The 14,787-nt window shown below is 35.4% G+C and overlaps 1 protein-coding gene across 2 annotated transcripts in view; it reads left to right on the top strand.

Annotated features, from left to right (window-relative positions):
* The window catches only part of fam91a1 (family with sequence similarity 91 member A1), a 51,477-nt gene that overhangs the window by 1,765 nt on the left and 34,925 nt on the right, over window positions 1-14,787 (top strand). For both annotated transcript variants that reach the window (XM_061931023.2, XM_061931022.2), the window contains exons 2-4: window positions 726-810; window positions 905-1,056; window positions 9,463-9,520. In XM_061931023.2, the coding sequence (XP_061787007.1) occupies window positions 726-810; window positions 905-1,056; window positions 9,463-9,520 (295 nt within the window). The remainder of the gene's footprint in view (window positions 1-725; window positions 811-904; window positions 1,057-9,462; window positions 9,521-14,787) is intronic.

Raw genomic sequence — 14,787 nt, 5'->3', positions numbered from 1 at the left:
CAAAAACAGCAGTGTTGTTTACATCAAGGGTCTTTGACTAGCATTTTTTGAATTATGTCTTCAAAAACAGCAGAGCATTGTTTACATTGGGGATCTTGGACTGGTGTTTTTGCACTACGTCTTCAACAACAGCAGAGTATTGTTTGCATCGAGGGCCTTTGACTAGCATTTTTTTGCATTATGTCTTCAAAAACAGCGGTGTTGTTTACATCAAGGGTCTTTGAGTAGCGTTGTTTCACTATGTGTTCAAAAACAGCAGTGTTGTTTACAGCAAGGCTCTTTGACTAGTGTTTTTACCCCTATGTCATAAAAAAAACAGCAGTGTTGTTTACATCGTGGGTCTTTGACTAGCGTTTTTGCACTATGTCTTCAAAAACAGCAGAGCATTGTTTACATGGGAGATCTTGGACTAGCGTTATTGCATTATGTCTTTAAAAACAGCACAATATTGTTTACATTGAGGGTCTTTGATTAGCCCTTTTGCATTAAAGTCTTCAAAAACAGCAAAGTGTTGTGTACATTGAGGATCTTTGACATAGCGTTTTTTTGCACTATGTCTTTAAAAACCACAGAGTGTTGTTACACCAAGGATCTTGGACTAGCGTTTTTTTCATGATGTCTTTAAAAACCGCTGTTTATAGACAGACATTGTGAAAGTGTTCTTGTCCTGTCTAGTCCCAGAGGAACTTGGTGGTTGACATGTTGTCCTTGGCTCTTGTCCACAGTGTTTGGGGAACTCTCAGCGCGAGTATGAGAAACATGTCCTGCTCTACAGCATCCGCCACCAGCTGCGCTTCCGCAATAACTTAGGTGAGACCTCCGCCAGGTTCCGTTTTGTCAGCGCTGACGCTGTGGTGTGGTGTGGTGTGGTGTGGTGTGGTGTGGTGTGGCCTCTCCCCCGCAGTGCGCCACGTGAAGAAGGACGAGCGCAAGTACTATGAGGAGCTGCTGAAGTACAGCCGGGACCACCTGATGCTCTACCCCTACCACCTGTCTGACATCATGGTCAAAGGGCTGCGAGTCACGCCCTTCTCCTACTACATCGGCATCATGGAGGTGGGTGACATGCTCGCTTTCTTCCACCTAAACAATAAATAGCTGTGTAAATAACCAATCAGGTAAGTGATGCTACTAGTGTTGTGTCGATACCAATACTTTGGTACCGCTACCAAAATGTACTTTTCTAAACAAATAATGTCATTATTGTTCCACGTAAACAACAAATATTAGCCATTAAAGATATAAACAGGTGTGTAAATAACCAAGGTGTTCAGTGATGCTACTAATGTGTGTGTCAATACTAGGGCTGCAGCTAACGATTATTTTTCTATCGATTAATCTATAGATTATTTTTTTCGATTAATCGGTTAATCTATAGATTATTTTTTTTTCGATTAATCTATAGATTATTTTTCCTTTTACCGATTATTTTTTTTTATTTAAAATGAAGAGGAAAAAATAAATGTAGGCCGGTTTTTTTCAAAAGGCATGGCTTTTATTTACAAAAAAAAAAGGTATGGCCACTCAGTCAACATTGACAACAACATGACAAAATATTCTGTAACAATGTAAACATTTAAAACTTTTAACATTCAACAAAATTAAAAGTAGCTTATTTGCTTTTTAATGTGCAAATATAAAAGTAAACATCCAGTGCAAATCTTAATATTCTGGAATAGTATAAGCATTTCAAAAGTAAAAGTATTGCTTATTTTGCTTTAAAATCCATCCATCCATCCATCCATCTTCTTCCGCTTATCCGAGGTCGGGTCGCGGGGGCAGCAGCCTAAGCAGGGAAGCCCAGACTTCCCTCTCCCCAGCCACTTCGTCCAGCTCCTCCCGGGGGATCCCGAGGCGTTCCCAGGCCAGCCGGGAGACATAGTCTTCCCAACGTGTCCTGGGTCTTCCTCGTGGCCTCCTACCGGTCGGACATGCCCTAAACACCTCCTTAGGGAGGCGCTCGGGTGGCATCCTGACCAGATGCCCGAACCACCTCATCTGGCTCCTCTCGATGCGGAGGAGCAGCGGCTTTACTTTGAGCTCCTCCCGGATGACAGAGCTTCTCACCCTATCTCTAAGGGAGAGCCCCGCCACCCGGCGGAGGAAACTCATTTGGGCCGCTTGTACCCGTGATCTTGTCCTTTCGGTCATAACCCAAAGCTCATGACCATAGGTGAGGATGGGAACGTAGATCGACCGGTAAATTGAGAGCTTTGCCTTCCGGCTCAGCTCCTTCTTCACCACAACGGATCGATACAGCGTCCGCATTACTGAAGACGCCGCACCGATCCGCCTGTCGATCTCACGATCCACTCTTCCCTCACTCGTGAACAAGACTCCGAGGTACTTGAACTCCTCCACTTGGGGCAAGATCTCCTCCCCAACCCGGAGATGGCACTCCACCCTTTTCCGGGCGAGAACCATGGACTCGGACTTGGAGGTGCTGATTCTCATCCCAGTCGCTTCACACTCAGCTGCGAACCGATCCAGTGAGAGCTGAAGATCCTGGCCAGATGAAGCCATCAGGACCAAATCATCTGCAAAAAGCAGAGACCTAATCCTGCAGCCACCAAACCAGATCCCCTCAACGCCTTGACTGCGCCTAGAAATTCTGTCCATAAAAGTTATGAACAGAATCGGTGACAAAGGGCAGCCTTGGCGGAGTCCAACCCTCACCGGAAACGTGTCCGACTTACTGCCGGCAATGCGAACCAAGCTCTGACACTGATCATACAGGGAGCGGACCGCCACAATCAGACAGTCCGAAACCCCATACTCTCTGAGCACTCCCCACAGGACTTCCCGAGGGACACGGTCGAATGCCTTCTCCAAGTCCACAAAGCACATGTAGACTGGTTGGGCAAACTCCCATGCACCCTCAAGGACCCTGCCGAGAGTATAGAGCTGGTCCACAGTTCCACGACCAGGACGAAAACCACACTGTTCCTCCTGAATCCGAGGTTCGACTATCCGGCGTAGCCTCCTCTCCAGTACACCTGAATAGACCTTACCGGGAAGGCTGAGGAGTGTGATCCCACGATAGTTAGAACACACCCTCCGGTTCCCCTTCTTAAAGAGAGGAACCACCACCCCGGTCTGCCAATCCAGAGGTACTGCCCCCGATGTCCACGCGATGCTGCAGAGTCTTGTCAACCAAGACAGCCCTACAGCATCCAGAGCCTTAAGGAACTCCGGGCGGATCTCATCCACCCCCGGGGCCTTGCCACCGAGGAGCTTTTTAACTACCTCAGCAACCTCAGCCCCAGAAATAGGAGAGCCCACCACAGATTCCTCAGGCACTGCTTCCTCATAGGAAGACGTGTTGGTGGGATTGAGGAGGTCTTCGAAGTATTCCCTCCACCGATCCACAACTTCCGCAGTCGAGGTCAGCAGAACACCATCCGCACCATACACGGTGTTGGTAGAGCACTGCTTCCCCTTCCTGAGGCGGTGGATGGTGGTCCAGAATCGCTTCGAAGCCGTCCGGAAGTCGTTTTCCATGGCTTCCCCGAACTCCTCCCATGTCCGAGTTTTTGCCTCCGCGACCGCTGAAGCCGCACACCGCTTGGCCTGTCGGTACCTGTCCGCTGCCTCAGGAGTCCCATGAGCCAAAAGAACCCGATAGGACTCCTTCTTCAGCTTGACGGCATCCCTCACCGCCGGTGTCCACCAACGGGTTCTAGGATTACCGCCACGACAGGCACCAACTACCTTGCGGCCACAGCTCCAATCAGCCGCCTCGACAATAGAGGTGCGGAACATGGTCCACTCGGACTCAATGTCCAGCACCTCCCTCGTGACATGTTCAAAGTTCTTCCGGAGGTGGGAATTGAAACTCTCTCTGACAGGAGACTCTGCCAGACGTTCCCAGCAAACCCTCACAATGCGTTTGGGCCTGCCAGGTCTGTCCGGCATCCTCCCCCACCATCGCAGCCAACTCACCACCAGGTGGTGATCGGTAGAAAGCTCCGCCCCTCTCTTCACCCGAGTGTCCAAAACATGAGGCCGCAAATCCGATGACACAACTACAAAGTCGATCATAGAACTGCGGCCTAGGGTGTCCTGGTGCCAAGTGCACATATGGACACCCTTATGCTTGAACATGGTGTTCGTTATGGACAATCCGTGACGGGCACAAAAGTCCAATAACAAAACACCACTTGGGTTCAGATCCGGGCGGCCATTCTTCCCAATCACGCCTCTCCAGGTTTCACTGTCGTTGCCAATATGAGCGTTGAAGTCCCCCAGTAGAACGAGGGAATCACCCGGGGGAGCACTCTCAAGTACTCCCTCGAGTGAATCCAAAAAGGGTGGGTACTCTGAGCTGCTGTTTGGCGCGTAAGCGCAAACAACAGTCAGGACCCGTCCCCCCACCCGAAGGCGGAGGGAAGCTACCCTCTCGTCCACCGGGTTGAACTCCAACATGCAGGCTCTGAGCCGGGGGGCAACAAGAATTGCCACCCCAGCCCGTCGCCTCTCACTGCTGGCAACGCCAGAGTGGAAGAGAGTCCAGCCCCTCTCGAGAGAACTGGTTCCAGAGCCCTTGCTGTGCGTCGAGGTGAGTCCGACTATATCCAACCGGAACTTCTCTACCTCGCGCACTAGCTCAGGCTCCTTCCCCCCCAGCGAGGTGACGTTCCACGTCCCAAGAGCTAGCTTCTGTAGCCGAGGATCGGACCGCCAAGTGCCCTGCCTTCGGCTACCGCCCAGCTCACATTGCACCCGACCTCTATGGCCCCTGCTATGGGTGGTGAGCCCATTGGAGGGGGGACCCACGTTGCCTCTTCGGGCTGTGCCCGGCCGGGCCCCATGGGGACAGGCCCGGCCACCAGGCGCTCGCCATCGTGCCCCAACTCCGGGCCTGGCTCTGGAGGGGGGCCCCGGTGACCCGCGTCCGGGCGAGGGAAATCTGAGTCTCGGTTCTTGCATTTCCATAGAAGTCTTCGAGCTGCTCTTTGTCTGATCCCTCACCTAGGACCTGTTTGTCTTGGGAGACCTTACCAGGGGGCATGGAAGCCCCCGGACAACATAGCTCCTAGGATCATTGGGACACGCAAACTCCTCTACCACGTTAAGGTGGCAGCTCAGAGAGGAGTTGCTTTAAAATGTGCAAAAATAAAGATAAACATCCAATACAAAAAAGTGCAAAACGGAAATATTCTGTAACAAGTGTAAACATTTCAACAAAAGTAAAAGTATTGCTTATTTGCTAAAATGTGCAAAAATAAAGCTAAACATCCAATACAAAAAAGTGTACAGTGTAAACATTTCAACAAAAGTAAAAGTATTGCTTATTTTGCTTAATAACACAACAATGATAGTATGATTAAAGTGAAAGTTAATTGTTGGTTTGTACATAGTATATGTAACTGTTAATGTTGTAAAAGGTATTTGCACAACTAATTAACGTTAGCGTTTGTGACACGTCTTGTGCCGTGGGGTTCTTTCAGGACCGACAGACTGAACGCCAGACGGCTTTGCCAGGTTTACAATCTTTTAATTTTACACAAAGTCTTTTCTCTTCCAACTCTTTTCTCTCCTCGCTTTTCGGCTCCTCTTCCTCGCTCGCTCGGATCGCGCACCTGGGCACGATTGCAGCGTCGCTCCCGGCGCGCCCCGCCTCGCAGCTCGCTCGCCGCCGCCGCCTCTCCACAGCGTTAAAGAGGAGCGCGTCTTTGTAAACACTGAACAGGCACGCCAAACGCACCTCTCAGAGCGAAACGGTGCTTTAGTTTATGAATTTACAACGCAGATACAAATGACACATTCATGTTTTTGTGTAATAATGACAACGTATACGCACGCGGACGATTTACTTGGTGATGGCAAGAACGCTGTCGGTTTTCTTTTCAAATGTTCGTTCATAGCCGTTGTGCTGCTATGATAGGCCATTTCCGCTCGACACAGTGTGCATACAACAACGTTATTAGGCCGTTTATTGAAATACTCCCACACTTTTGACGACTTTTGGCGTGCTTTTTTCCCCTCGCTCGCACCGTCTGCTTTGCGCTCCGCCATGACAGTAGTGTGACGTAAATATGCGACGCGCCGACGCACAAAAACGGCGTCGACGTATTTACGTAACCGATGACGTCGACTACGTCGACGCGTCGTTTCAGCCTTAGTCAATGCCAATACTTTGGTACCACGACCAAAATGTATTTCAATATCTTTCGAAATAAATAATGTCATTATTGTTCCACGTAAACAACAAATATTAGCCATTAAAAATGTAAACAGGTGTGTAAATAACCAAGGTGTTCAGTGATGCTACTAGTTTTGTGTCGATACCAACACTTTAGTACCGCTACCAAAATGTATTTCAATACTTTTCTAAATAAATAATGTCGTTATTGTTCCACGTAAACAACAAATATTAGCCATTAAAAATGTAAACAGGTGTGTAAATAACCAAGGTGTTCAGTGATGCTACTAGTTTTGTGTCGATACCAACACTTTAGTACCGCTACCAAAATGTATTTCAATACTTTTCTAAATAAATAATGTCATTATTGTTCCATGTAAACAACAAATATTAGCCATTAAACATGTAAACAGGTGTGTAAATAACCAAGGTGTTCAGTGATGCTACTAGTGTGTGTGTCAATACCAACACTTTGGTACCACGACCAAAATGTATTTCAATATCTTTCGAAATAAATAATGTCATTATTGTTCCACGTAAACAACAAATATTAGCCATTAAAGATGTAAACAGGTGTGTAAATAACCAGGGTGTTCAGTGATGCTACTAGTGTTGTGTCGATACCAACACTTTGGTACCACGACCAAAATGTATTTCAATACTTTTCTAAATAAATAATGTCATTATTGTTCCATTTAAACAACAAATATTAGCCATTAAACATGTAAACAGGTGTGTAAATAACCAGGGTGTTCAGTGATGCTACTAGTGTGTGTGTCGATACCAACACTTTGGTACCGCGACCAAAATGTATTTCAATACTTTTCGAAATAAATAATGTCATTATTGTTCCATTTAAACAACAAATATTAGGCATTAAAGATGTAAACAGGTGCGTAAATAACCAAGGTGTTCAGTGATGCTAGTAGTGTTGTGTCGATACCAACACTTTGGTACCGCGACCAAAATGTATTTCAATACTTTTCGAAATAAATACTGTCATTATTGTTCCATGTAAACAACAAATATTAGCCATTAAAGATGTAAACAGGTGCGTAAATAACCAGGGTGTTCAGTGATGCTACTAGTGTGTGTGTCAATACCAATACTTTGGTACCGCTACCAAAATGTATTTCAATACTTTTCTAAATAAATAATGTCATTATTGTTCCATGTAAACAACAAATATTAGCCATTAAAAATGTAAACAGGTGTGTAAATAACCAGGGTGTTCAGTGATGCTACTAGTGTGTGTGTGTCAATACCAATACTTTGGTACCGCTACCAAAACGTACTTTTCTAAACAAATCATGTCATTATTGTTCCACGTAAACAACAAATATTAGCCATTAAAAATGTAAACAGGTGCGTAAATAACCAAGGTGTTCAGTGATGCTACTAGTGTGTGTGTCAATACCAACACTTTGGTACCACGACCAAAATGTATTTCAATATCTTTCGAAATAAATAATGTCATTATTGTTCCACGTAAACAACAATTATTAGCCATTAAAAATGTAAACAGGTGCGTAAATAACCAAGGTGTTCAGTGATGCTAGTAGTGTTGTGTCAATACCAACACTTTGGTACCGCTACCAAAATGTTTTTCAATACTTTTTAAATAAAATAATGTCATTATTGTTCCATGTAAACAACAAATATTAGCCATTAAAGATGTAAACAGGTGTGTAAATAACCAGGGTGTTCAGTGATGCTACTAGTGTGTGTGTCAATACCAATACTTTGGTACCACTACCAAAATGTACTTTTCTAAACAAATCATGTCATTATTGTTCCACGTAAACAACAAATATTAGCCATTAAAAATGTAAACAGGTGCGTAAATAACCAAGGTGTTCAGTGATGCTACTAGTTTTGTGTCGATACCATACTTTAGTACCGCTACCAAAATGTATTTCAATACTTTTCTAAATAAATAATGTCATTACTGTTCCACATAAACAACAAATATTAGCCATTAAAGATGTGCGTAAAAAACCAATCAGGTCAGGGTGTGAGGGGTGATGCTACTAGGGTTGTGTTGATACCAAAACTTTGGTACCGCTACCAAGATGTACTTTTCTAAACAAATAACATGTAGATAATAAACATATAGATAATAAACATGTAGTTAATAAACATACATATAATAAACATATAGATAATAAACATCTATATATATATAATAAACATATGGATAATAAACATATCGATAATAAACATGTAGGTAATAAACATGTAGATAGAAAACATATAGATAATAAACAAATCCATAACAAACATGTAAATAATAAACATATAAATAATAAACATACAGATAATATACATATAAATAATAAACATATAAATAATAAACATGTAGATAAAAAAAAAATAATAATAAACATATCCATAATAAACATACAGATAATAAACATGTAGAGAATAAACACATTGATAATAAACATATAGATAATACACATATCCATTATAAAAAAAATATCCATAATAAACATATAGATGATAAATAATAAATCTATATGATAGTACTGAATATGATTTAGTATGGCGGTACTACACTAATACCGGTATACCGTACAACCCTAATAGCTACCAATATAAATTCCATATATAATATACATTCTTTGAATAGTGACAATAAAGGTGTTCTATTGTATTGTACAAGTCTTATATTGTGATGCAGTTGTCAGCCATGTTGGCTGCAATAAGTAATAATAATAATAATAATATATTTTATTTGTAAAAGGACTTTTTTCAAAGTGCTACAGTGCATTAAAAAAACAAAACAACAACGCTAGAACCACAAATAGCTGCCCCCAACAAGTAAAATAGATAGTAAAAAAAAAAGAATAAAAACTAGAACAGCCTAATAGCTAGAACTAGCACACATATATCTAAAAAAAAAAAAGGCTTTTTTTTAAAAAGAAGGGTTTTTAAGCCTTTTTTAAAAGCATCCACAGTCTGTGGTGCCCTCAGGTGGTCAGGGAGAGCGTTCCACAGACTGCAGAAAGCCCGGTCTCCCATAGTTCTGAGCTTTGTCCTCGGAGGTTGGAGGAGGTTAGCCTGTCTGGAGTGGAGGATTTGGGGGTGAGCAGTTGTTTGAGGTAGAGGGGGGCGTGTCCATGGAGACTTTGTATGCAATCCTGAGTGCAACAGGAAGCCAGTGAAGGGATTTGAGAAGTGAGAAATAACATGATGATGTTATTGACACACACAACATGAAATGAATAAGTACATGATGTATTGATTGTTGCTATTGGACTCATGCAGGGCAATATTCAATAAGTGTTTGCATAACCTCCTGTCTGCGCCTGCAGGACATCATGAACAGTGAGAAGAGTTACGACTCCTTGCCCAACTTCACTGCTGCTGACTGTGAGTTCATCTCCCACTCTGTGCTCTTGTCTATTTGACTCTACTCATCATCTGACTTATCTATTTGACTTTATAAAAAGTTTCTCGTGCGTACGAGATACATGTCTAAAAATAAATAAATACATTTAAAAAAATTATAATTTTTTTTTTTATAACTTTATAAAAAGTTTCCCGTGCGTACGAGATACATGTCTAAAAATAAATAAATAAATAAATTTAAAAAAATTATAATTTTTTTTTATAACTTCATAAAAAGTTTCTTGTGCGCATGAGATACATGTCTAAACATTTTTTTTTTAAATTAAACATTTATTTATTTATTTATTTTTTTAGACATGTATCTTGTGCGCACGAGATAGTTTCTCGTGCGCAAGAGATACATGTTTAAAAAAAATTAATTATAAAAAAATACAATTCCAATTTTTTTTAGACATGTATCTCGTGCGCACAAGAAACTTTTTAAAAAGTTATAAAAAAATATATATAATTTTTTTAAATTTATTTATTTATTTTTAGACATGTATCTCGTACGCACGAGAAACTTTTTATAAAGTTATAAAAAAAAAAAAATTGTATTTTTATGTTTTTTTGGGGGTTTTTTTTAGACACGAGATACATGTCTAAAAAATGTTTTTTTAAATTTATCATTTATTTATTTCTTTCTTTTTTTAGACAAGTATCTTGTGTGCACGAGATACATGTTTAAAAAAAATTAATTATAAAAAAATACAATTCCAATTTTTTTTAGACATGTATCTCGTGCGCACGAGATACATGTCTAAAAAATTTTTTTTTAAATTAATCATTTATTTATTTATTTATTTTTTTAGACATGTATCTTGTGCGCACGAGATAGTTTCTCGTGCGCACAAGATACATGTTTAAAAGAAATTAATTATAAAAAAATACAATTCCAATTTTTTTTAGACATGTATCTCGTGCGCACAAGAAACTTTTTATAAAGTTATAAAAAAATATATATAATTTTTTTAAATTAATTTATTTATTTTTAGACATGTATCTCGTACGCACGAGAAACTTTTTATAAAGTTATAAAAAAAATTATACTTTTTTTATTTTATTTATTTATTTATTTTTAGACATGTATCTCGTACGCACGAGAAACTTTTTATAAAGTTATAAAAAATAAAAAAAATTGTATTTTTATAATGGTGTTTTTTTTTTTCAAGACATGTATCTCGTGCGCACGAGAAACTTTTTATAAAGTTATAAAAAAAAATTATAATTTTTTTATTTTGTTTATTTATTATTAGACATGTATCGGGTACGCACAAGAAACTTTTTATAAAGTTATAAAAATAAAAAAAAAGTAATTTATTTATTTATTTATTTTTAGACATGTATCTCGTACGCACGAGAAACTTTTTATAAAGTTATAAAAAAAATATATAATTTATTTATTTTTATTTATTTTTAGACATGTATCTCGTACGCACAAGAAACTTTTTATAAAGTTATAAAAAAAATTTTTTATTTTTTTTTTAAATTAATTTATTTATTTTTAGGCATGTATCTCGTACGCACGAGAAACTTTTTATAAAGTTATAAAAAAAAAAAAAAATTTGTATTTTTATGTTTTTTTTAGTTTTTTTTAGACATGTATCTCATGCGCACGAGATACATGTCTAAAAAATTTTTTTTTTAATTTATCATTTATTTATTTTTATTTTTTTTTAGACATGTATCTTGTGCGCACGAGATAGTTTCTCGTGCGCACGAGATACATGTTTTAAAAAAATTAATTATAAAAAAATACAATTCCAATTTTTTTTAGACATGTATCTCGTGCGCACAAGAAACTTTTTATAAAGTTATAAAAAAATATATATATTTTTTAAATTTATTTATTTATTTATTTTTAGACATGTATCTCGTGCGCACGAGATAGTTTCTCGTGCGCACGAGATACATGTCTAAAAAAATTTTTTTTAAATTAATCATTTATTTATTTATTTTTTAGACATGTATCTTGTGCGCACGAGATAGTTTCTCGTGCGCACGAGATACATGTTTAAAAAAAATTTATTATAAAAAAATACAATTCCAATTTTTTTTAGACATGTATCTCGTGCGCACAAGAAACTTTTTATAAAGTTATAAAAATACATTTTTTTTTTTTTTTTTAATTTATTTATTATTTATTTTTAGACATGTATGTCGTACGCACGAGAAACTTTTTATAAAGTTATAAAAAAAAATATTATTTTTTATTTTTTTATTTTTAGACATGTATCTCGTACGCACGAGAAACTTTTTATAAAGTTATAAAAAATAAAAAAAATTGTATTTTTATGGTTTTTTTGGGGTTTTTTAGACATGTATCTCGTGCGCACGAGATACATGTCTAAAAAAATTAATTATAAAAAAATACAATTCCAATTTTTTTTAGACATGTATCTCGTGCTCACAAGAAACTTTTTATAAAGTTATAAAAAAAAATTATAATTTTTTTAAATGTATTTATTTATTTTTAGACATGTATCTCGTACGCACGAGAAACTTTTTATAAAGTTATAAAAAAAATTACAATTTTTTATTTTTTTATTTATGAATTTTTAGACATGTATCTCGTACGCACGAGAAACTTTTTATAAAGTTATAAAAAAATATATATAATTTTTTTAAATGTATTTATTTATTTTTAGACATGTATGTCGTACGCACGAGAAACTTTTTATAAAGTTATAAAAAAAATTATAATTTTTTATTTATTTATTTATTTATTTTTAGACATGTACCTCGTACGCACGAGAAACTTTTTATAAAGTTATAAAAAAAAAAAATTTGTATTTTTATGATGTTTTTTTGTTTTTGTTTTTTTAGACATGTATCTTGTGCGCACAAGATAGGTTCTCGTGCGCAGGAGATACACGTCTAAAAAAAATTAATTATAAAAAATACAATTCCAATTTTTTTTAGACATGTATCTCGTGCGCACAAGAAACTTTTTGTAAAGGTATAAAAACAAATAATAATTTTTTCTTTTAATTTATTTATTATTTATTTTTAGACATGTATCTCGTACGCACGAGAAACTTTTTATAAAGTTATAAAAAAAATTACAATTTTTTATTTTTTTATTTATTTATTTTTAGACATGTATCTCGTACGCACGAGAAACTTTTTATAAAGTTATAAAAAAACAAAAAAAAAATTTATTTTTATAATGTTTTTTTGTTTTTGTTTTTTAGACATGTTTCTCGTGCGCACGAGATACATGTCTAAAAAAATTAATTATAAAAAAATACAATTCCAATTTTTTTTAGACATGTATCTCGTGCTCACAAGAAACTTTTTATAAAGTTATAAAAAAAAAAAAAAAATTTTTTAAATGTATTTATTTATTTATTTTTAGACATGTATCTCGTACGCACAAGAAACTTTTTATAAAGTTATAAAAAAAATATATAATTTTTTTAAATGTATTTATTTATTTTTAGACATGTATCTCGTACGCACGAGAAACTTTTTATAAAGTTATAAAAAAAATTAAAAATTTTTTATTTATTTATTTTTAGACATGTATCTCGTACGCACGAGAAACTTTTTATAAAGTTATAAAAAAAATTAAAATTTTTTATTTATTTATTTATTTATTTTTAGACATGTATCTCGTACGCACGAGAAACTTTTTATAAAGTTATAAAAAAAATTACAATTTTTTATTTTTTTATTTATTTTTAGACATGTATCTCGTACGCACGAGAAACTTTTTATAAAGTTATAAGAACATTTTTTTTTTTTTTTTTTATAATGTTTTTTTGTTTTTGTTTTTTTAGACATGTTTCTCGTGCGCACGAGATACATGTCTAAAAAAATTAATTATAAAAAAATACAATTCCAATTTTTTTTAGACATGTATCTCGTGCTCACAAGAAACTTTTTATAAAGTTATAAAAAAAAAATTTAAAAAATTTAAATTTATTTATTTATTTATTTTTAGACATGTATCTCGTACGCACGGGAAACTTTTTATAAAGTTATAAAAAAAATTATAATTTTTTATTTATTTATTTTTAGACATGTATCTCGTACGCACGAGAAACTTTTTATAAAGTTATAAAAAAAATTACAATTTTTTATTTTTTTATTTTTTTATTTTTAGACATGTATCTCGTACGCACAAGAAACTTTTTATAAAGTTATAAAAAAAAAAAAAAAAAATTGTATTTTTATAATGTTTTTTTGTTTTTGTTTTTTTAGACATGTTTCTCGTGCGCACGAGATACATGTCTAAAAAAATTAATTATAAAAAATTACAATTCCAATTTTTTTTAGACATGTATCTCGTGCTCACAAGAAACTTTTTATAAAGTTATAAAAAAAAAATAAAAAAAATTTAAATTTATTTATTTTTAGACATGTATCTCGTACGCACGGGAAACTTTTTATAAAGTTATAAAAAAAAATTATAATTTTTTTAAATGTATTTATTTATTTTTAGACATGTATCTCGTACGCACGAGAAACTTTTTATAAAGTTATAAAAAAAAATTATAATTTTTTATTTATTTATTTATTTATTTTTAGACATGTACCTCGTACGCACGGGAAACTTTTTATAAAGTTATAAAAATAAAAATAAATTTATTTTTATGATGTTTTTTTTTTTTTTTTTTTTTTTAGACATGTATCTTGTGCGCACGAGATACATGTCTAAAAAAATTAATTATAAAAAAATACAATTCCAATTTTTTTTAGACATGTATCTCGTGCGCACAAGAAACTTTTTGTAAAGGTATAAAAAAAAAAAAAAAAAATTTCTTTTAATTTATTTATTATTTATTTTTAGACATGTATCTCGTACGCACGATAAACTTTTTATAAAGTTATAAAAAAAATTACAATTTTTTATTTATTTATTTATTTATTTTTAGACATGTATCTCGTACGCACGAGAAACTTTTTATAAAGTTATAAAAAAAAAAAAATTGTATTTTTATGTTTTTTTGTTTTTGTTTTTTTAGACATGTTTCTCGTGCGCACGAGATACATGTCTAAAAAAATTAATTATAAAAAAATACAATTCCAATTTTTTTTAGACATGTATCTCGTGCTCACAATAAACTTTTTATAAAGTTATAAAAAAAAAAAAAAAAATGTTTAATTTATTTATTTATTTATTTTTAGACATGTATCTCGTACGCACGAGAAACTTTTTATAAAGTTATAAAAAAAATTATAATTTTTTATTTATCTATTTATTTATTTTTAGACATGTATCTCGTACGCACGAGAAACTTTTT

Source organism: Nerophis lumbriciformis, linkage group LG37 (assembly GCF_033978685.3).
Source record: "Nerophis lumbriciformis linkage group LG37, RoL_Nlum_v2.1, whole genome shotgun sequence".
NCBI lineage: Eukaryota > Metazoa > Chordata > Actinopteri > Syngnathiformes > Syngnathidae > Nerophis > Nerophis lumbriciformis.
This window is presented reverse-complemented; position numbering and strand designations above follow the sequence as displayed.